General features: G+C 40.7%; 1 protein-coding gene across 1 annotated transcript in view; it reads left to right on the top strand.

Annotated features, from left to right (window-relative positions):
* Positions 1–22,424, top strand: part of ANKFN1 (ankyrin repeat and fibronectin type III domain containing 1) — a 186,037-nt gene that overhangs the window by 4,606 nt on the left and 159,007 nt on the right. Inside the window, 1 exon segment of the mRNA XM_036757943.1 lies at positions 11,269–11,479. Within this exon segment, the coding sequence (XP_036613838.1) occupies positions 11,269–11,479 (211 nt within the window).

Genomic DNA, 22,424 nt, shown 5'->3' with positions numbered 1-22,424 from the left:
TAAACTTATTTACACAATAGTCAAGTTGTAAAGAAGAATTATAACCAATGGAATGAATCATGAGAAAGAAGAAACAAAACCAATAAATAAGGGGAAAAAAAGAGAGAGAGCAAATAGTTTGTCTCAGTCTGCATTCAGACTCCATAATTCTTTCTCTGGATGTGCATAGCTTTTTCTATCATGAGTCTTTTGAAGCTGTCTTTGAACCTTGCATTGCTGGGCAGAGCCAAGTCTATCAAAGTTAGTCATCACAGATACTGTGTGTCTGTAATTGTGTATAATGTTCTCCTGGTTCTGCTCCCCTCACTCAGCATCAGATGATGTACGTCTCTCCAGGTTATTATGAAGTCCATCTGCTCCCCATTTCTTGTAGCACAATAGTATTCCATTTCATTCATATACTACAATTTATTTAGCCATTCCCCAATTGATGGGGATCCCCTTGATTTCCATTTCCTTGCCACTACAAAAAGAGCTGCTATAAATATTTTTATACATATGAGTCCATTTCCCACTTCTATGATCTCTTTGGGATACAGCCCTAGAAGTGGTATTGCTAGGTCAAAGGATATTCGCATCTTTATGGCATAGTTCCAAATTGCTCTCTAGAATGGCTAGATCAGTTCACAACTCCACCAACAATGTAATATTGTTCCAATTTCCCCACATCTTCTCCAGCATTTATGATTTTCCTGTTTTGTCATGTTGGCCAATCTGACAGGAGAGATGTGGTACCTTAGAGTTGTTTTGATTTGCATTTCTCTAATCAATAGTGATTTAGAGCATTTTTTCATATGACTATATATGTCTTTAATTTCTTCCTCTGACAACTGCCTGTTCATATCCTTTGACCATTTATCAATTGGGGACCGACTTGTATTCTTATAAAATTGACTCAGTTCCCTGTATATTTTAGAGATGAGGCCTTTATTAGAGATATTGGTTATAAAGATTCTTTCCCAGTTTTCTACTTCCCTCCTAATCTTAGTTGCATTGACTTTGTTCGTACAAAAACTTTTCAATTTAACCTAATCAAAATTATCCATTTTGCATTTAATAATGCTCTGTATCTCTTGTTTGGTCATAAAGTCTTCCCTTCTCCATAAGTCTGACAGGTAAACTATTCCTTGCTCTCCCAAACTGATTATAATACCAGTCTTTATACCTACATCATGGACCCATTTTGACTTTATTTTGATATAGCATATAAGATATTGGTCTATACCCAGTTTCTGCCATACTAATTTCCAGTTTTCCCAGCAGTTTTTGTGAAATAGTGAATTCTTTTTTCTTTCCTTTTTTTTTGAAATAGTGAATTCTTAATCCAGAAGCTGGAGTGTTTGGGTTTATCAAAGAGTAGACCTATTCCACTGATCCACCACTCTATTTCTTAGCCAGTACCAGGTAGTTTTGATGACTGCTACTTTATACAGTTTAAGATCTGGTATGGCTAGACCACCTTCCCTTGCATTTCTTTTCATTAACACTTGATATTCTGGACCTTTCGTTCTTTCAGATTGGTTTTGTCATCATTTTATCCAGCTCTGTAAAATATTTTTTGGTAGTTTGATTGATATGGCACTGAATAAGCAAATTGATTTAGGTAAAATTGTCATTTTTATTACATTAGCTCAGTCTAACCACAAGCAACTGATGTTTTTCCATTTATTTAGGTCTGACTTTATTCGTGTGAAAAGCATTTTGTAATTATGTTCATATAGGCCCTGGGTTTGTCTTGGCAGGTAGATTTTATAGTGTCCACACTAAATCTGAGTACGTTTCAATTAGTTTCTTCTCCAGAACAGATTTCTTTCACATCTATCCCATCAGGTTAGTCACTCTTCCCAACTAAATCATCTTATTTGCTAATGCTGCTTCCTCATATGGTGCATTAGATCTCAAGATGTTGAGTTCAGATGTGATAATTCCACTCTTACCAGTGATTAAAAGAATTACTCCACTAGCAGCTCTTCTTCTATTTATATGCCTCCTTCCTGATTCATTTACAAATGTGCTCAGAATAATCCATCCTCCCCTCAAGCTTTCTGCAGGCTCATTTTTCCCCCAACTACTTATTTCTATTTGTTGTTGTTTAGTCGTTTCAGTCGTGTCCAACCCTTTGTGACCCCATTTGGGATTTTCTCGGCAAAGATACTGGAGTGGTTTGCCATTTCCTTTGCCAGTGGATCCATTGTCAGGCAATCAGAGGTTAAGTGATTTGCCCAGGGTCACACAGCTAGGAAGTGTTTGAGGCGGTTTCTGAACTCAGGTCTTCCTGACTCCAAGTCCAGTGCTCTATCCACTGAGCCACCTAACTGCCTTTTTTAGTTCTATACTGTGAAAATTATTGCTTGTAATCCTCCTCTTGAAGGTTTTCAAAATAAGTGTGTAATTTAAACTGTTATGTTCTTGGCTGCCACATATTTTTTGGTTGTCTTAAAGGTCAAGGGGTTTGCTCATTAAGTAGTTTCTGGGCCTTCTTGGCCATCTTTTGTGCCGATTGCTTTGCATCACTTATACGTCTTCAAGAACAATAGATACAGAGTCAAAATCTTCATTTCTGTGGAACTCCCAGATTGTTTAAACAGGTTGAATTGGAACTATTCTCTTAAGTACCTTTTTATTTATCCTTTCTTCTAATTTAATGATGGTTCTGATGTTCTCCTTAACCAATGATCTGACCTTGCAGATAAAAACCTGTTATTCCCTATCTGTTAACACACTATCCATTTGATTTTTTATGATGTTTAAATATTCTTACTACATCCACCTCCTTTCAACTGACTTCTTGAAGATAAGTATTCATGATCTATAGGCCTGAAACTTTTGAGTAGTCTGCAAGCCTTCACCTTCTTTAGTTTCTTAATCTCATAATATTTTCCAATTTGTTTTTCACTCTCTTCTCCTGTGTTTGCCTTTACATTGAATTTCTTACCCTGCTAGTTTTTAATGCTCATCCTAAACTGTAATTTCATTGTATTAATTTTATATGTATTTTCTATTTTCCTGTCATTGCATGTTCTGTTCTCCTTCCCCCCATCCCAGGTGAATGTAAGCTCCTTGAGGATAGGGAATCTTTCCGTTTTGTCTATTTAATCCCCAGCATTTAGCAATGCACTATGCTCTTCTCAAATGAAAACTTGGATTGGCTAAGTAACTACCACAACCACAATAATAATAACACTTTATGGCTTGCAAAAGTTTTTGCACAGATCGGTGGTTCTCAAAGCATGGTCCATGGACCCCTGGGTCCCTAAGACCCTTTGGGGCGATCTGTAAGATCAAGACTATTTTCGTGATACTACTAAGATGATTACTAATTCAGTAACTATTGATAGCTATAAGCTGTATAAACAAAAACTCTTTGGGGAGTGTAAACAGTACTAAAGTTTTTGCTGTTGTTGTGTCTGTCCTTCATGGACATGGCATCAGGGAAATGATGACCTAACTTGTAGTTGACTTTGATTTGAGTGAGGGAGGGCTGTGCAAGGTCAACCCTGAGGGTCTTTCCCTCCCAGCTTGATTCTAATTAAAGGGGCCATCCTTGACTCACTTCTTAAAGAGGCCTCTTCACTGAAAGGTGTTGCCTCACTCAAAGCGAGTACATGAAAAGGCCTTAGCCTCAAAGGGCCCGGGTCTCCCATTGCAAACGGTATAAGACGGAATAGTTTGACAATTGCAGGACAATCTCATTTGATCCTCATAATAGCCCTATGAGTTAGATGCTGTTATTATCCCCGTTTTAGAGGTAAAGAGACAGGCCAAGGGTCACACAACTAGTTAGTGTCATAGGCAAGACTTGGATTTTGGCTCTTCTGATTCCAAACCCAGCCCTTTATTCATTATACCTCCTAGCTGCCAAGTACTCACAATAGGACTCATGCTTGCTTGTTCAGTCATTTTCAGTCACGTCCAACTCTTTGTGACCCCATTGGGGGCTTTCTTGGCAATGATACAGGAGTGGTTTGCCATATCCTTCTCCGGCTCATTTTACAGATGAGGAAACTGAGGCGAAGAGGGTGAAGTGACTTGTCCAGGGTCACACAGCTAGTAAGTGTCTGAGGTCAGATTTGAAGTCAGGTCTTCCTGACTCTAGGCCTTGTGCTCTATGTACTACATCACTTAGCTTCCTCCGGGGGGGCCCATAGTAGACACTTAATAAATGCTTTCGGGGGATGGGGCGGGGGGGGGGATGATGAGACTTGTCTGTTGTTGTTGCTACTGCTGCCTTATCTGCAAATTGCACAGCAAGATTCTCTAACACCTCATAAAAGGTTTCTCCTTGTGTCTTGGCATATGATGAAATCAGCTCCTTTATTCACCACAGTACAGAGAACCCTTGAGTTGTTCTTTCATTTAGCTGCAGCTTCTATAATTTTTCTGGTCTCATGTGGAGCAAGACTACAGATATGGATTTAATTCTATCTCACCAGTATCTTATCCCTTAATTGATCATGGGACAATGACGGTACCAACTGCCTTCGGTAATTCAGCTAGGGATACGGAGAAATTCAGTAGAAAAAAAAATGCTAGATTTGGAGTCAGAGAACCTGAGTTCAAATTATGACTCAGTCATGTACTTCCTGTGTAACTCTGAGACAGCTGCTAAGTGGCTCCATGGATAGAGTGCTAGGCTGGGAGTCAGAAACACTCATCTTCCTGAATTCAGATCTGGCCTCAGACACTTACTAGCTATTTGACCTTGAGCAAGTCACTTAACCCTGTTTGCCTCAGTTTCCTCATCTGTAAAGTGAGCTGGAGAAGAAAATGGCAAACCACTGCAGTATTGTTGCCAAGAAAACCCCAAATGAAGGTCTAACAATGACATACAGGTCATCCCTGGGTCATACTTAAAGTCATTCCAGGTTGGCAGGGAGGGCCAGCAAATTGGTTTGCTCCCATCATTTATACTTCAACAACATCATCATGCCACAAAAGGGACAGCTGAGTAGCTGACTTTTAGTGGAAAAAGAAAATAAATTTTCTGATTAATATTTATCATCTACGAACTGTGTGCATCTTAACGCCTTCTGCCCCTCGTCTTTCATAGGATAATAGCTCTAGAGCTGAACAGGACCTTAGAGGTGATCTATTCCAACCCCTCTCATTTTGCAGATAAGAAAAATGAAACCCAGGGAAAAGAAATGGTTTCTCTGAGGTCATACAATTAACAGGTATCAGAATTGTGATTTGAATTCATGTCCCAGCTCTCCAATATTAGTGTTCCAAGTTCAATACCTTTTCTAGCATACCATAAACATTCTCCCAGTATCCCACAGAAGTAGAAGGGAGACATAATAGACTAAGGTCCAGTTTCTGGTTTTATCTGTCTCATGGATCACGGAAGGCCAAAAATGCATTGCCTTGTGGTGATAAGCCTTTCTCAATGAGTAGCAGGATTGGTCCTTAAATAGCTGACCACAGTCTGCTGCCCAGCTGTACTCAGAATCTTTCCAGATTATGCTGTGTTGGCAGAGGCTTCAAGAATGCAAGGTGACCTCCAGCCATGAGGAGGCATCAGAACAGGCCTTTGGTCCTTCCAAAGTAACTTTATTCCTTAGTTCCCCATCATCGAAACACTTTCACACCCATTTTTTTTCTCAAACTTCAATTATGCATCAAACATGTTCTCACCCTGTAGCAATCAGGGGAGAATAGATTTTCAGTGGAACAAAAAAATGAAAATTGCCTGAGGTAAATTCCATGGCTGATCTCTTTTGAATTTGAATCTACCACATTACTCTGCCCCAGCAGGACAGAGAGATAATATTAGGCTCATAGATTTATGGCTGGAAAGGACCTGAGGGATCATCTAGTCTGGAGGTGTCAAACACCTGACCTAGAGCCCAAGCTGGAACCAGATTAAAATAGAGTTAGGAGATATTTAACAAAATAAATAACAATACAGTTTGTTGTTGTTGGTTGGTCATCTCAGTCATGTCTGACTCTGTGACCCTGATGGGGTCCCAAAGAGACTAAAATGAATGAACAACAGAAATTCACGGAAGCTTCAGAACAAGCCTGTTGAAGGTCCAAGTGTCCTCATCCCCATTCTGCAGAAGGAATGGATAATGTTGGGGGGGAGGTGTTGGATAATGGATCTGGATAATGGATAGTGAATAATGCTGGAGGCAGATGAGGCTGAGATAGTTAAGGTGAATATACTGAGTTCTTGCCACTTAATCAACTAACGAAGGCAGCACTTGTAGCTACTGAGTGCAAGCCCACTGTCTATTCCAATACACCCTACTGACTCTCTGCTTTGTTTCATTATTGGTCAAGGAAAGAGCATTTCTAGGAAATGACATTAACAGGATTTAGAAATTCCATTTATGTTGGGTTTTTTTTTCTTCTAAGTTCAAAGAAACATCTAAGAGATTTCCGAATCCATTGCCAAGTCAGGCTGATTATATCTCCACAATGTCTCTTCTGTCTGCCTCCCATTACTCCTCACATGTGACCACAACCCTCTTTCAGGTGCTCACTACTTCCCACCCACACTAGTATGATAGGTCTTCTAACTGTGCCCCTGCCCATCATCATCATCATCATCATCATCATCACCACCACCACCATCATCATCATCACCATCATCATCATCATCATCACCATCTTCGCTAGAGATAATACCTCCTATGTGCCAAGTACTGTGCTAAGTGCATCTCATTTGATCATCACAACAACCCTGGGAAATAGATACTATTATTGTCCCCATTTTAGAGATGAGGAAAGTGAAGAAGACAGAGGTTAAGTGACTTGTCCAGGGTCACACTACTAGTAAATGTCTGCAGCAGGATTTGAACTTGGGTTTTCCTGACTTCAAGTCCATTGCTTTGCCTGGTAGAGAATCTAGTTACCTATAAATGCCTCTATTGTTCAATTAAGGCCATTCACAATTAGTATCTGACCATTCAGTCCAGTTGCTCCCCCTCATGCACTCTGGATTCTAGTCAAACTGACCTATTTGTTGTTTCCTACCTCCACCCCTTTTCATAAGCTATTTCCTTCACATGAAATGTTCTCTATTCTCACTTCTGCCTCTTAAATTCCTAGCTTCATTCAAGAATCAACTCAAGTGCCATATCCTCCATGAAGCCTACTCTCATACCTCAGGATTTAATATTCTCCTCCCCCTATGAAATCAGTTTGTACACATATCATATTTACCTATATGTAAATTTCCTTTTTTTTCAATTTGCACTTTTATGTGCAATCATCTTCTTTTATTATACTATATTATGGAAATGCTTGCTCTATTCCATAAATTAAAAATAAAATAAATAGACAAAAAAAAATTACCTATCTGTGTACATCCTATTTCTTCCAATAGCATGTAAGCTCCTCCAGGGCAGGGACTATTTTTGGTCCCCAGCCCTTCAACATGCCCTATAAAAGTGCCTAACCCTTGCTGAATGGAACGACAAACCCTCTAAGAATTTCTTCCAGGGAACATTGTCCAAATAGGTGTCATTCTTTTCTTCTGCAACATCACTCATATCCCACCCCTTCTCTCAACTCACTTAGGAACCATCTTGGTCCAGGTGTTCATTGCCTCTCAGATACCTCCTAATTGGCCTTCCTGTTTCAAGGTCCTCATTGCTCCAGTCCTTCCTCATTATTGCCAAAGTAATTTTCCTGAAACCCAGATCTGACTGTGTCACTCCTTGATTCAAACAGCTCCAGTAACTTTCTAATACTTCTAGGATTAAATATAAACTCCTCTGTTTAGCTTCTAAGGGTTCTAAGGATGCTCACAACCTGGCCTCAAACTTTCCAGCCCCACTGAATGTTATTTCTCCTCTTGCCTTCTTCAATCCAGCCAATCTATGTGCTTCTTGATGCCCTCTGTCCCCCCCTTTCCTAGGATTATAGCCCTAGAGCTGAAAGAGACCTTAGAGGTTGTCTATTTCTATCTCCCCCTCACTTTGCAGTTTAGAAAGTTGAAGCTCTTTTCTCTGTTCTTCACACATAATGCTCCATCTCCCATCACCATGCTTTTGCAGTGTCTGTGCCCCATGCCTGGAATGAACTTCCTCCTTTCCTCTGCTTCACAAAATCCCTCTCTTCCTTCAAGATGCAACCCAAGCACCACAATGAAGCTTTTCCTGATCCCCTCAACTGACAGTGTCCTTCCTTTAAAATAACCCTGCATTTACCTAATTCATATCTATTTGCATTTATTCCCTTTATATTTATTCTCTATGGAATACATATGTACTTTGTATGTATTTGCATTTATTCCCTTAATATTTATTCTCTATGTATTCGCATATGTATTTGTTGTCTTCTGCTTTAAAATATAAGCTCCCAGCGAACAGGAGTTGCTTCAATTATTATATTTGTATCCCTAGCACCTAGTACAGTTCTAATATGTAGTGTTCAGTTAATAAATATTTTTTGACTGATTGATGACAGTTAACTGCTGAGCTGCCCATTCAGACAGCCACTGCCACCTCATCCTGTTACCAGAATCCTACTCTGCCACTATTACAAGAGCTGAGTAGCCCCCAAAGTCTCAAAGTATGATGTGTTCCCCTCAGGACTTGGAGGCACGGTACAGTATAGTAGAAAGAGCATTACGTCTTGAATCAGAAGAAGACCTAGGTTTGAAAGCCATCTCTGCCACTACTGCCTGAATGACTTTGGGTAACACATCTAACATCCCTTGGCTTCAATTACCTCAACTGTAAAAAGAAGATATTGGATGAGATGATCTCTGTGATTCCTTCCAGCTTTAGATCTATGATGCTCTAAGGATTTGGGATCCACTGGGGCTCAGAATTTGGGGTGTCAAGGTTGCCTCATGATGGAGGCTAGTTCTGTAATTATGCATTTAATTTTGTTGTCATTTTCAGTCATGTCCAATTCAGCTCCATTTGGAGTTTCTTTGGCAAAGATACTGGAGCAGTTTGCCATTTCCTTCTCCAGTTAATTTTACAGATGAGGAAGCTGAAGTAAACAGGGTTGAGTGACTTGCCCAGGGTCACACAACTAGTAAGGTGTCTCCAGCCAGATTTGAATTCGGGTCTTCCTGACTCCAGGGCTGGTGTTCTATCCAATGTGGCACCTAGCTACCACATTTAATTTACATGGTGGATTAAATAAGTTTGTGTTGGCTGGCCTGGAAATCTGCCTAACTTATATAATATTCTTTCTCTGTGTAAAAGCATTTAGGTCTCCCTGCCTTTCCTTAACTGCCAGTTATCTGGGTCATATTATGTCATGTCATGTACACTCACTACATGGTACTTTATCATCAAAGCTCTCTGAACATACAGATTGATCCAGCAGTCAGTGTCTTCTATTTGATGATGGAGAGATAAAAATGTAGCAGTGGGCATAAAAAGGATTTACTTTAAGAATCTTTACTATGTCACAGTTGCACCTCATTCCAGACAATTTAGGGGGAAAATGTGGTCATTGAGGTGGTCTCCCCCCATAGAACAGAGCAGTTGCCTAATGATCCAGCTAAGCTGCAAACAGTGCAGTGGGCAGGGGAGTGAGGAAGAGCTGGGTTAAATTTGGCATCTGCCACTTGTCATCTCTAAGACCATAGCCAAGCCACTGCCCCTCCCCAAGCCTCTGCCTCCTGTCTTCTCTGGCTTCCTTCAGGACTCAGCCTTCCTTCTGTGAATGACTGTTCCCAGTCCCGCTCTCCCCTCACCAACTGCTACTACATAAAAGAAAAAGAAAAAATTCCTCTGGTAGGAAGAGAAGGCCAAAAAACTTTATATGGATTTTCCAGATTGTGGCGGCATTGTGCCCCTAACCCCCAAGATGTGGAAGAAATAACTGCCCTCTGACTTTACCACCCATTTACATTGTATATTTCTTATATGTACGTTGATGTTTACGTGTTGTCTTCCTCACTTCCATGTCAGGTTTCTAAGAGCCAGCAGCCTGTTTTTGCCTTTCTTTGTATGTTCGGCGCTTAGAACAGAGCCTGACACTTAGTAAAGCACTCAATAAACTCTTATCAGTTAACTGTAGTCCCTACCACAACAGAGCTGTCATGGGCAGAAATGAGAAAACGTATGGAAATTGTCTCAAAACCTCAAAGTGCTGCATGAAGGACGGTGTGTTCAGTCAAAAGATTCGGAGTCAGAGGACCTGCTGTCAAGTCGCTTCTTGATCACATGCTGCCAGCGTAAACCTGGGCAAGTCACCCAACTTTGTGGAGCTTTAATGCCTCGTCGAAAGGAGGAGCTTAGAAGAGATAGTCTCTAACATCTCATCCAACAATATATGGCTACTATGATATTAAGATATCTAAATGACAGTTTGTATGTGTGATATATCATATTATATTATATTATATTATATCATATTATATTATATTATATTATATTATATTATATTATATTATTATTATATTATGTTATATCACGTTATGTTATATTGTGTTGTGTTGTGTTATGTTGTGTTAAGTTGTGTTATAGTGTATGTTATAATATAATATATATTATTGCATTTATTATTGAGATCATTGATAATACAATATGATACAATATAACTCAATAACAATTGTTATATATTAGTTATTATTTTGTTGTATATTATAGCCATTATTAGTTATAGTTATATATTATACATGAGACATTACATTGTTAATTATTATATAATAGTTGTATATTACAATTGTACCTTCCACATTGCAGCTTTCTCCAGTTTTGATATCTCAAGGGTCGGCATGAGAAATTAAATGGGAATTTGGGGGAAGTTTGGAGGAAGCTGTAGACAATACACAAAGGCTAGCAGACAACACAGAAAACGTTTAGAAACTCAGAAATGCATAAACTATATGTATAGTGTTGCATAATATCAACCCAATTTTTACAATAAGGTACTGTAAATACTCCATAAAAGAAAAAGAAAAAATTCCTCTGGTAGGAAGAGAAGGCCAAAAAACTTTATATGGATTTTCCAGATTGTGGCGGCATTGTGCCCCTAACCCCCAAGATGTGGAAGAAATAACTGTATGTATTAAACAAAGATGATGATGATGATGCCGCCACAATGATTCACCAGCCTAAGAAATTGTGATCATGTAGGATCTTAAGTTGACCATTGGAAGGGACATTAGAATTCAACTAATACAACCAGCCCACTTTACAGATGAGAAAGGTAAGGCCCAGAGAGGTTCAGAGACTTGTCCAAGTTCACACAGGTAGAGTTAGCCATAGAACTGAGATTCAAATCAAGGTCCTATGACTCCAAAGGCAGCTCTTGTCCCTTGATGACTTACCTTGTGTTCTTATCCCCCTTCAGAACTTCCAGGGCAATGAAGCGATGTTTGAGGCTGTGGAGCAGCAAGACATGGATGCTGTGCAGATCCTTCTGTATCAGTATACCGCCGAGGAGTTAGACTTAAACACACCCAACAGTGAGGGCCTGACACCCTTGGACATCGCCATCATGACCAACAACGTGCCTATTGCAAGACTCCTCCTGAAGACAGGCGCCAGAGAGAGTCCACACTGTGAGTAAAGCTCAGGGCGGACCTCATCTAAGGCTGCTGCAATGTGTGTCAATTTAATGCCAAGAAAGGCCCTTACTGAAGCATCAGAAGGGGTGTTAGGACTCACCTAATGCATCTCACCCTCTTGCTTTTATAGAAGAGGAAAGTGGAGAAAGGGGACTGACTTTGAAATCCTTAATATGTTTTCATGTGAAAGCTCTTTGAAAATAGGAGGCTTGACACATAAAGAGGTAAACTGTTTGCTAAGCTGGGCATCAGGGGGTGCTTTAAAATAGTATACACCAATTCTTGCAGGGAAGGAGCCTCCACCTAGTAATTTATCCAGAGCTTTAAACACTCTTGATGATTTCACCAAGTGATTCCAGAAGTCAAGGGACACGTGAGGGGAAACAGAATCTGTGTGTGTGTGTGTGTGTGTGTGTGTATTTATGTACACGTGTGCAGGTGTGACCCTGTACCATATGAGCTATTTTTGGGATCATAGATTTAGGCTCTCAGAGGTCATCCAGGCCATGCCCTTCATTTTGGAGATAAAGAAAGCACAGCAGGGCTAAGCATCTGGGCCAACATCACACAGACAGTGAGAAACAGCGCCAGGATTCAAACTCTGGTCTTTTTGTTCCAGTTCCATGGTCTTTCTATGGTTTCTTTTATTGGGGCAGTGTGGTACCCAAAATATCCAATCTGCAGGAAAACCACTGAGGCAGAGCTCTAAGCCGATAACCATTTATTAAAGAGAACTTATCTCCTTTAATGGACAGGACCCCAGATTTTCCTCACAGTCTGAGATGCACCCCTTTCTCCAGGGCCTTAGTTTTATAGTGCTTGAAATACAAACAATACAAAAGAGGCAAAGTAAAATACAGAGTCTTATTGGTTGACCTTGATTTTGATCATCTAGGAGGATGTACATAAAATTCCCATTGGCTGACATGTCTTTTTTTTTTCAGAGGGGGGAAGGCAGAGTATTTGGGGTTAAGTGACTTGCCCAAAGTCACACAGCTAGTAAGTGTGTCAAGTGTCTGAGGCTACATTTGAACTCAGGTCCTCCTGACTCCAGGGCTGGTGCTCTACTCACTGTGCCACCTAGCTGCCCCTTGGCTGACATGTCTTGACCTTTCAGGAGGGCCTGCTGAGCCAATGGGCAGACCCATGGGCTGGGCTGATGGTCATGTTGTCAAAGGGTCATGGGTCAATGGACTGGTAGACAGTCAGGCCATAGGCTGGTGAACAGTGTCACTTGTTGGCTGAGTGCTCGTGGCCGTCTCTTTGTGTTGGGCGATAGAGGGGTGATGAAGAGCAAAGGTGCAAAAAAAAAAAACTAGCTGGGGTATTTTTGATATCATTGAGTCATCTCTACCTCACTGGGCTTGGTCCCCTACTTGGCAGGAAGAAAGGGTGGAGCTCCTCTAGTTAACTTCCTATGATTAATCAAGTGAACTTCATAACAAGCAGGTGAACTTATCGCTTATAGTTTAAATGATAAGAAAAGCTAGACTGACTAAATATATAGATAGATGAGTATTTTTGCTAATATCACTACTACCGCTATGGAATCATACTAAAATTGATTAATACAGATTGGAATAAAATAGGGATCTAATTAATCATCCATAACAAGATGGAGTGCCAGACTTGATACTAGACTGGGGGGGAAGGGAGCAATGCACGGCTGTAATCCCTGCTATGGGGATCGGTGCTATGGTACCTGCCATGGTAGATCAACGCTATGGTTCCTATGATGGTAGATCAATCAAGCATGGGGTTTCTAAGCTGCAAAGAACTAAACCATTTGGGTTTGCAGTCTGCTTCCAATATGCTCCTGGGAGCAAAGGGCCACCAGACTACCTAAGGAGGGGCCAACCATCCTAGATTGGAAACAGAGGCAAGTCAAATCTTCCAAGTTGGTCAGCTGCCTTCAAATTTCCGGAGTGGGCAAATTAGATAGACTCAGTCTCAAAACAAACAGACAAACAAACAAAAGCCACCTTGGATTTAAATCTTGGCTCAAGCTAACTATATAACCCTGGGCATGTGATTTAATCTTTATGTGCCTCAGTTTCCTCATATGTTAAAAAAGAATAATAAAAATTAAAATTAAAAAGAATAAAAATAAACAGAATAAAAAGAAGAAAGAATAGCATCTATTTCACCTGGTTGTGAGGACCACCTGAGATAATGCCTGTAAAGTGCTTTGCAAACTTGAATGTCAGTTATTATCTCACTGTTCCATAAAGCAAAGAATACTAGAGCCAGCTGAGACAGCCCAAGAAGTGTATTTTTGGTAAACAGTCTGTGTGCAACCCATGGCTTCACTGGAATAAGTTAAGCCCAGCTAGAAGTCTTTACTTGGCTGTAAACACTCTGTGACATTTAATGTCCATGCTGGGTCAGAACCACAGGCTTATGTTTTCTCTCACAAATTTATGAATAAACAGACCTTTGCTAAGCGCTTGCTATGTGCTAAACTCTGGAGATACAAATCCAAAAAACTGAGATAGTCCCTCTTCTCAGGGAGCTCCTAATTTGATTGGCAAAGACAACATATAAAAGAAAGCCTAGCTATAGAATAGATGCATCAAGAAGCATTAGGCATTAGGCGTACAAAGACAAAAATGACATAATAACCGAAGGGTTAATGTTCAATGCTCCATCACTTCAGTCCTCCAAAGGGTTAATCACAGCACACAAAGGCTCACTGACTCCTAAAGAACTGTGCAGGGTGAATAATTTGGAAATCATTTGTTTGCTCCTAAATTTCAAACATCTCCCACCCAAAGAGCCTCCTTACACTAAGCAAATAGGACAACTCGTATTAAAAAGCTCATCTCTGTTTTTGGTGAATACATAACCCTTCCCTACTTTATCCAGAAACTTTAGTAATTGGTATTAGTGTGATCTGGGTCTAAGACAAGGACATTTTCAAGAAGAGCTTGCCACTCTTTTGAGGGAAGCAGAGGATTTAAAGGAATGGACTTATGAAAGTGGAATTAAACAAAAAAGTCAGGGAGGGGACATTTTTGTCACTCTAAAATTTCTTCTGCAATAACATCTATTCCAATGAACCAGCAAGGGATGGCTTGGAGGGAGAATCGATGGGGCTGAATACCGAGAATGCAGACTGAGCAGCATTCTGTATGAAGAAACAAGGAGACTATTCATCCAGATGTTGCCACTGCCATCCCTGCAGTGGGCTGGATGAAACATTAGACCTACTTACCTGGATGCTGCAGAGATTTCTGCACTTTCCATGAAAATAGTGAGACACCGCCCCCCCCCCCCAAGCCCCTTGTGCATTTAAACCTCATTAGAAAAAAGTTCAAATCTTCAACACCAAGACTGAAGCCAAAACACAAGCTTAAGGAGCCTCCTATCCTCTTTGACCCCCCTCTATGGGATAGTCCCTAATGATGTGATCACATGCTGATTAGACAGATAAGCGGTTGCAAAAGCTCTTTGTCTCCATTAGACCACCCAGACTAGTTTAAGGAAAAGAACACTGGAATTAGAGTCTGAGTCTGACAGATCTAGGTTCAAATCCTGCCTCAGACACTTCCTAGCTGTGTGATTTTGAGCAAGTCACTTAACCTTATTTGCCTCAGTTTCCTCATCTGTAAAAATAAAGGGACTGGATTCCATGACCTTCTTACCCTAAATCTATGATCCCAGAAAACCCAGAAAAAAAATTGTCATCATGGCAAAAAAGAGACTCACAATTATCTCACAAACGCAATTGAAAATGAGATTTGGTCACTTGACTGAACCGTAGCTTCCGTCCTTTTTTTTCCTGTTTGCTGGAATCCAACAGTGTGTTTTCCTCGGCTCTGTTCTTTGCACAAAAGTGTTCCAGTTAGAACAAGGTTAGGATAGAGGAAGGCAATCTGTTCTCTAGGATTTTCAGTTCACTTTCTAAACCAAGTTCAAACGGGGGCAAAATTGCTTCAGCTCAATAGAAAGGTCTCACCATGAGAAAAACCATGGCCTGCCACCAAAACCAGAGAAGGAAACACCTGCCATAAATGGTGCCCTGGAAGATACAGAGGCATATCATGAGTGTGGAAGATGACTACATTTGGTGTCCTTCATCTGAAGGTCTGAAAGCAATTTGAAATTACAACTTGGTGGCATATAGTTCTGTCGCCATTTCATAGCAGTGCGAACTGAAGTACAGAGAGGTTGAGAGACCAAGTGACCTTTGTCATAGCATTTCACGAGGTCATTTGAAGGTCATCTAGTCCAATCCCCTTACTTCACAGATGAGAAAGCTGAAGCTCAGAAAGAAGTGATTTGCCCATTACCATACAGATAATAAGTGGGATTTGAACCCAGTTACACTGACTCTAAATACATTCTCTCCATGATGCCATGTTGCCTCAGTCATCATTCATAGCCCTGAGCTTCCCATTCCCTATCTATAAATGAGGGGGTAGATTAGACAACCTTTAAAGACTCTTCTAGCTCTGATTCTTTGATTTTTGCCCTCATCTTATAACTTGCTACCCAGTATCCCAGACTTTAGCATTAAATTCATTCCTGGTCCTATAGAGGGATGGGCAGTTCAGGAATAGGAATTTGATGAATCATAAAAACAGCCCCAGAAATACTCATCCCAAACTACACAACTCCCCAAGGCCAAATTACATGACAAAAATAGAGTCCTCTGGTTAGTCAGCTATCTTTATTAAGCTGCTTCTTATGTCCTCCTGCCTCTAGGTGGCAGTCCAGTAGTGCAGAATCACCTTTACTCATTAAAAAAAAACAATCAAAATAACCATTTCTTCAAGGATTATTGGGGTAGAAATAGAATTACCTACTTCCTCTCTACCTAATGGGATGGGCTTAGAGAATATATCTGCATAGCAACCAAGCATGAGTGTCTGTAAGGGACTTCAACAAGGAAAGTCTAGACCTATAAAACGTCAATCAGTATGTATGGATGGCCTTAAGGACTTGTGAATGTGTATATGAGCCTATAGACTTCTGTTCTTGTAGTCAATATTCTCAACCACAAATACACATACACATACACACACCTCTATATAAATACATAGGATGCAGTAAAAAGAAGATTAAGTTTGGGATTCAAATCCAAGTTCTGTGTGACCTTGAGTATTGTTCATTTAACTTTTCGGGCCTCAGTTACCCCATCTGTAAACTGATTGGTTTGGATTAGATGACCACTGAGAATTCTTTCAACTCTAAAATTATGATCTGAATCTTACCTTCTACTCCCCACATTCCCTCCTTTCCCTTGTCTACCACCTCCCTCCCCTTACTACACATTATAACAGTTGGTACAGCCTTGGATTAGGATATTGGAGAGAATCTAGTCCAGGGGTACTTAACCTGAATCCATGAACTTTTGAAAAAATATTTTGGTGACTATATTTCAATGTAATTGGTTTCCGTTGAAATCCTAGATAGTTTATTTTATGAATTTAAAAACATTATTCAGAGAAGAAGTACATGGGCTTCACCAAACTGCCAAAGGGACCATGGTGTTAAAATAGATTGAGAACTACAGTCCAATCCCTCACTTTACAGGGAAAGAAGCTGAAGTCTAGGGAGGGAAAATTACCTTCCTTGGGTCATAACTATATTAGCAGAACTAGAATTCAGATCTAGATCCTCTGATGTCCACCCTCTTTCTACTAAATCATGTTACCTTTCAAAGTACATGTCAAGCATGTCAATGAAACATGCAGTCATTTGCAATTCGTCCTGGGAACATTGGTTCCCCCAAAAGCTTTGTGGTTCACAGCAGGAAAATAATAATGGCACAGGACAGGAAAGTGCTGGTAGCCATACGCACACTAACCCTACTACATCCTATTGTATACAATGAAATCTGACAGCATTAGGGGAGGTTGAGAGAGAGAAAGGGATGGCTGTCTCCACTCCTGACTCTATCCCTTCCTCTTCCTTCTGGAGCAAAGAAACTGCCATCTATCTCATACCTCCAATTATGATGCTTTTATGGAGACCACATTATAGGTTCACAGTTTCTTATTTTGATTATTGGTTTCATTGCCAAGAGACACACCATAAGTTTGAGATTACTAGCTGTAGAAGGGGAAAAGATCTATTTCTTTCCTTATCTCATTTCTACTTGTTCCCTGATCTTATAACTACCATCAAGATAGCTGGGGCTCTGCATTCCCTCCTAACTCAGAGGACAACCAGGATTAATCCTTCTGGGTGATTGTAGCTAGAGGATAAGATGATCACAGATTCAGAGGTCATCTAAGCCAACTCACTTATTTTATGAATGAAGAAACCAGGGTCCATAATGGTTAAGTGACTTGCCCAAGGTCACAGAGCTATTAAGTGGGAGAGGCAGGATTTGAACTCAGATTCTTTGATTTCAAATGGAGAGATGATCTGAAATTCCCTTAAAAGGCATTTAGGGGGCTACACAAGAATACCGGTGTCATTACTTGATACTTGTATACTCTTTCTTGACCCAAGATTGGCATCTCATTGACCAGATTTCACTACTGTTTCAAACTTGATTAGGTAACTCCTCAGACTTGGTTGTGGTTGCCTTTCGGCTATTTTTCCTTGTCAGAAACAACACGAAGAAATAGATTTGCCATCATTGAGAAGCATCATTCACAAGAACGTGCCATTCCTCTGAAGGCAGTTCCCAAAGATGAGCTCCAGAAATATTTTTTTTTTATCTAAGTCAGCACCATTGGAGAGAATGAGTCACCTCCTCCTCAAATGACTCCTTTCAAAAAGGATGAAAATCCTAAATTCTGGTCTGTCTGTTTAAAAAAATCAATCCCATGATTTTATAATCACACATCTGAGCCGTTGTCAAGACAACGGTGTCAATTCAGTGGAAACAGAAACAGTTTGAATAAACATATGGGTGGATTGACAGGTCCCCCCCACCATTCTTCAACCCATTGTTTAGGCATCCTGTAGACAGAGTCCAAGTCAAAGTTGCCTCCTCTGAAGTATGGGTATGGTAGGCAGCTATCTTATTTCATCCCTGAGTAATCTGACTTCACTGGCTTATGTGTTTTTGTTGTTCTTCAGTTGTTTCAGTCATGTCCAACTCTTCGTGACTCCATTTGGTATTTTCTTGGCAAAAATGCTGCAGTGATGTGCCGTTTCCTTCTCCACTTCATTTTACACATGAGGAAAGTGAGGCAGACAGCGTCAAGTGACTTGCCCAGGGTCACAGCTAGTAAGGGTCTGAGGTCACATTTGAACTCAGGATGATGAGTCTTCCTGAATTCAGGCCCAGCAGTCTATCCACTGTGCCACCTAGATGTGTTTTAGAGTTGCTCAAAAAATTACCATAGTATCTGGTATAATCATCTCAGTGTAAGCCTCTATTTACCCTTTCAGGGTCTGTAGAAGCTGGGTCATCAGTGACCCTCCATGCCATCAAGGAGGCCTTTTTTTTCAGATAGCAGCATTAATAGATATATTCAGTCAATGTGTCGATCAGTCATTCAGTATTTATTGAGAGCTTGCTATGTTTTAGTTCACTGTACTGGTAAGATACAAAGAATGGAATAATCCCTTCATACAAGGAGTTTACATTCTAATGGGTGAGCCAAGTAGATCCAAAGTACATATACACACATATATGTATGTATACAAATATATATATTACACACGTATGTACACATAGATATAGAACAAAGAGAAAGTTAATACATGCAAATATGTCTGCAAAAGTTCAATGTAAGGTCATTTAGGAGGGAGGGCATTAATAGTTGGAGCTTTGGGAAAGGCTTTGTGAAGAAGATGGAACCTGAGCTACATCTTAAAGGAAGAGAACTCAATGGGATGGTGGAGGAGGGGGAGGGAGGGAGGAGACAGAGCCGGGGGGGGGGGGGGAGGGAGGGAGAGAGAGCGTGTGCATTCCAGGCATAGGAGACAGCTGGTGAAAAGACAGAGAATTGGGAGATGGAATATTGGGTGCGAGGAAGAGAGAAAGATCAATTTGGCTGGGTCTCAGGGTGCAAGAGGGGGAGGGATATCCACTGAGCCTGAAAAGGTAGGTTGTGCTCAGATCGTGTAAGGCTTTAAAAGCTAAACAGAAATGTTTATATTTGTTCCTAGAGGCAATAGGAAACCATGGGAGTTGGTCAAGTAGGCATGACATAGTCACATCTGTGCTTAAGGAAAATTACTTTGGCAGCAAGATGTAGGTTGGATTTGAGTGAAGAGAAACAAATCAGGGAGACCAGTTATGAAACTCTTGCAATAATCTAGGTGAGAGATAGAATACGAATGGATGGATTTAACAAGAAGAATATCAGCACTTATGTAGCACTGACTATATGCCAAGTACTACAAATATGTTATTTCATCTTCAGTACAACCTGTGCTATTTATTATCCCCATTTTCCACTTGAGGAAGCTGAAGCAGACAAAGGTTAAGTGACTTGTCCAGGGCCATACAACTAGTATCTGAAGGAGAGTTTGAACTTGGGTTTTCCTGATTCCAGTAACAATATCCACTGTACCACTGCTTTAAGGCTTACAAATCACTCTGCAAATATTACTTCATTTGATCTTTACAATAACCCTATGAGGTAGGAACTGGTATGAACCCCATTTTACAGATGAGGAAACCAAGACTATGGAAGATTAAGTGATTTGTCCTAGGTCACATCACTAAACCATAACTGAGAAACAATCTGAATACAAGTCCCTCTCCAAGTTAGCTCTCTATCCCCTGCTCTACATCTGTTTTAGTAATGCAGCTTTACTGCATTACTAAATGAATTACTGCAATGAAAATTAGAAGACATCCTAAATCCATAGCTAGAAGGGACCTTAGACATTATCTAACGCACCCATTTTACAGATAAGGAAACTAAGGCCCAGAAAAGGTATTCCACTTGACCAGCATGACTCAGATAACAAGTCTGTGAGCTGCTATGTGAACACATAGCCTCTGAATTCAGAGCCAGTGTTCTTTTTGCCATACTGCACAGTCTCATTTTATTTACCTTACCCTGAGTAATTTTGCCCCTATGCCCTGGGTGGAAATTAATATCATGTCATATTTTGCCCTTGGTAACTTTCTGGGCCTCAGGTAAATAATATCTAGGGCCCAAATTCACCAATATTTAAAAAGAGTGGGTAGCAGAAAAGGAGTTGGGATTACAGGCACTGAGTCAGGCCCTTGGACTCTGCTGGTAAGGGAATTCATTCATCCCCAGTACATTCCTTATCTTCATGTTCATAGGCTAGGTCTCTGAATTTGTCTGCTCTGCACACTGAGTTCCCCCTGCCATTAATTAGCTCCCTGGGTCTCAGTGACCATGCTGTTGGTCATCTAACACCACAATAGCATGAAGCCCACGTCAGGAGTCGGGGCGGGGTCCCTGCCCCAGCCGCCAGCCCACTCACCACCCACTCACAGACCCTCTATTGTACTAGTGAGGAGGGCAACACAGAAAGGACTTTACTGGGCTGGAGGAGAGACAAACAGGAACGAGACGGGGAGGCCCCAGCTTGGAGGTTCCCAGCTCTTGTGAGACAGAAAATGAAAGGCTGGAGCATGGCAGGGTTCGGGGAGACAGAGAGGGAGGAAGGCAGAGTGTGAAGGAAGGAGATAGAGCCAAGAAAAAAAGTAGATGTGTAGGACAAGCAGCTGTAAAGAAGACATTGGGACTTCCATATTAAATCGAGTAAAACAAAGCATCGCCGAAGACAGTCTGAGTGTATGTAACTTCACATCTGTCTAGACTCTGATTCCTATCACCTGTATTTCATCACATTTATTTTTTTAAGTCATTTTTCTTACTGACAAGATTTTAGGTTACCTACAAAGCTACAGTAGGGTTAATGAGGAGAGACAGGTTTGGGATTCTTTTGTGTTATTTGGTGTGTGTGTGTGTGTGTGTGTGTAATTATATATTATGAAATAACAATTTGATTGGTGAAGACTGATTTCATCTAGGTCAGGAATTCCCAGTATGGAAACTCCTTCCACTGATTCAGAGACAGTTCTCCATAACTTAAAGTCTTAGAAGGTTACCTGGGGTACTAAGAGTTTGAGTAACTCGGTGATGGCCACACAGCTAAAATATGTCAGAAACAGGGCTTGAACCCAGATATTTCTGACTCCAGAGATAACACAGCACAGTGGTAAGAGCACAGGTTGTGAAGTCAGAGGACTGGAGTTGAATCCTGGCTTAGCCACGTACTACTACCTACATCCTGTAACTTGCTCTAGCACCTGGGGCTTCCTCGCCATGGAACATCAGATAATCCATGCAGCCTTTTCACTCCAGAATACCCCTCTGTCAGGTTGGCTCCATCTTTCCATTGGTGAATGCCTCCTGCAGCCTACATTCAAATCCTATCTCGGTGTGACCCTGGGCAAGTCACTTAACTTGTGTCTGCTTCAGTTTCTCCATCTATAAAATGAGGATAATGATAGTACCTATCCCCAGGGTTGTTGTGAAGATAAAATAAGGCAAAATTTGTAATGCATTTTGCATACCTTAAAACTCTGTGTACACACTAGTTATTGTTGGTAATGGTAGTGGTGGTGGTGTTGGAGGTGATAATGGTGTTCTTGTTGTTTGGAGAAGCCCAGGTTGGCCATCCCTCCTCGCCTCCCAGCCTTGCTGCCAACATCCCCAACTTCAAAACCATGGGTACCTTTTTTCTTCTTGTCCATTTCTGAGCTCCCTTTTGTGTATGTCTTCCCCCATTAGAATAGAAACTACTTGAGGGCAGGGAATGTCTTTCTTTTTTATTCATATGTTTATCCCCAAAGTTTAGCATAGTGCCTGATACCTAGTAAGAACTTAATAAATGCTAGTTTTCTTCCTTCCTGTCTGATGTTTGGGTTAAGTCACTTAACTCTTCTGGGGATTGTTTTCCTCATCTACAAAATGAGGGGGTTGGTGTGATACAAAAAAACCAATTACTGTATATTGAAATAAAGATTTTTTTTTCTCAT

The sequence above is a fragment of the Trichosurus vulpecula genome, chromosome 4, assembly GCF_011100635.1.
Source record: "Trichosurus vulpecula isolate mTriVul1 chromosome 4, mTriVul1.pri, whole genome shotgun sequence".
Lineage (NCBI taxonomy): Eukaryota > Metazoa > Chordata > Mammalia > Diprotodontia > Phalangeridae > Trichosurus > Trichosurus vulpecula.
Note: the sequence above shows the minus strand (reverse complement) of the source record. Positions and strands in the feature narration are given on the sequence as shown.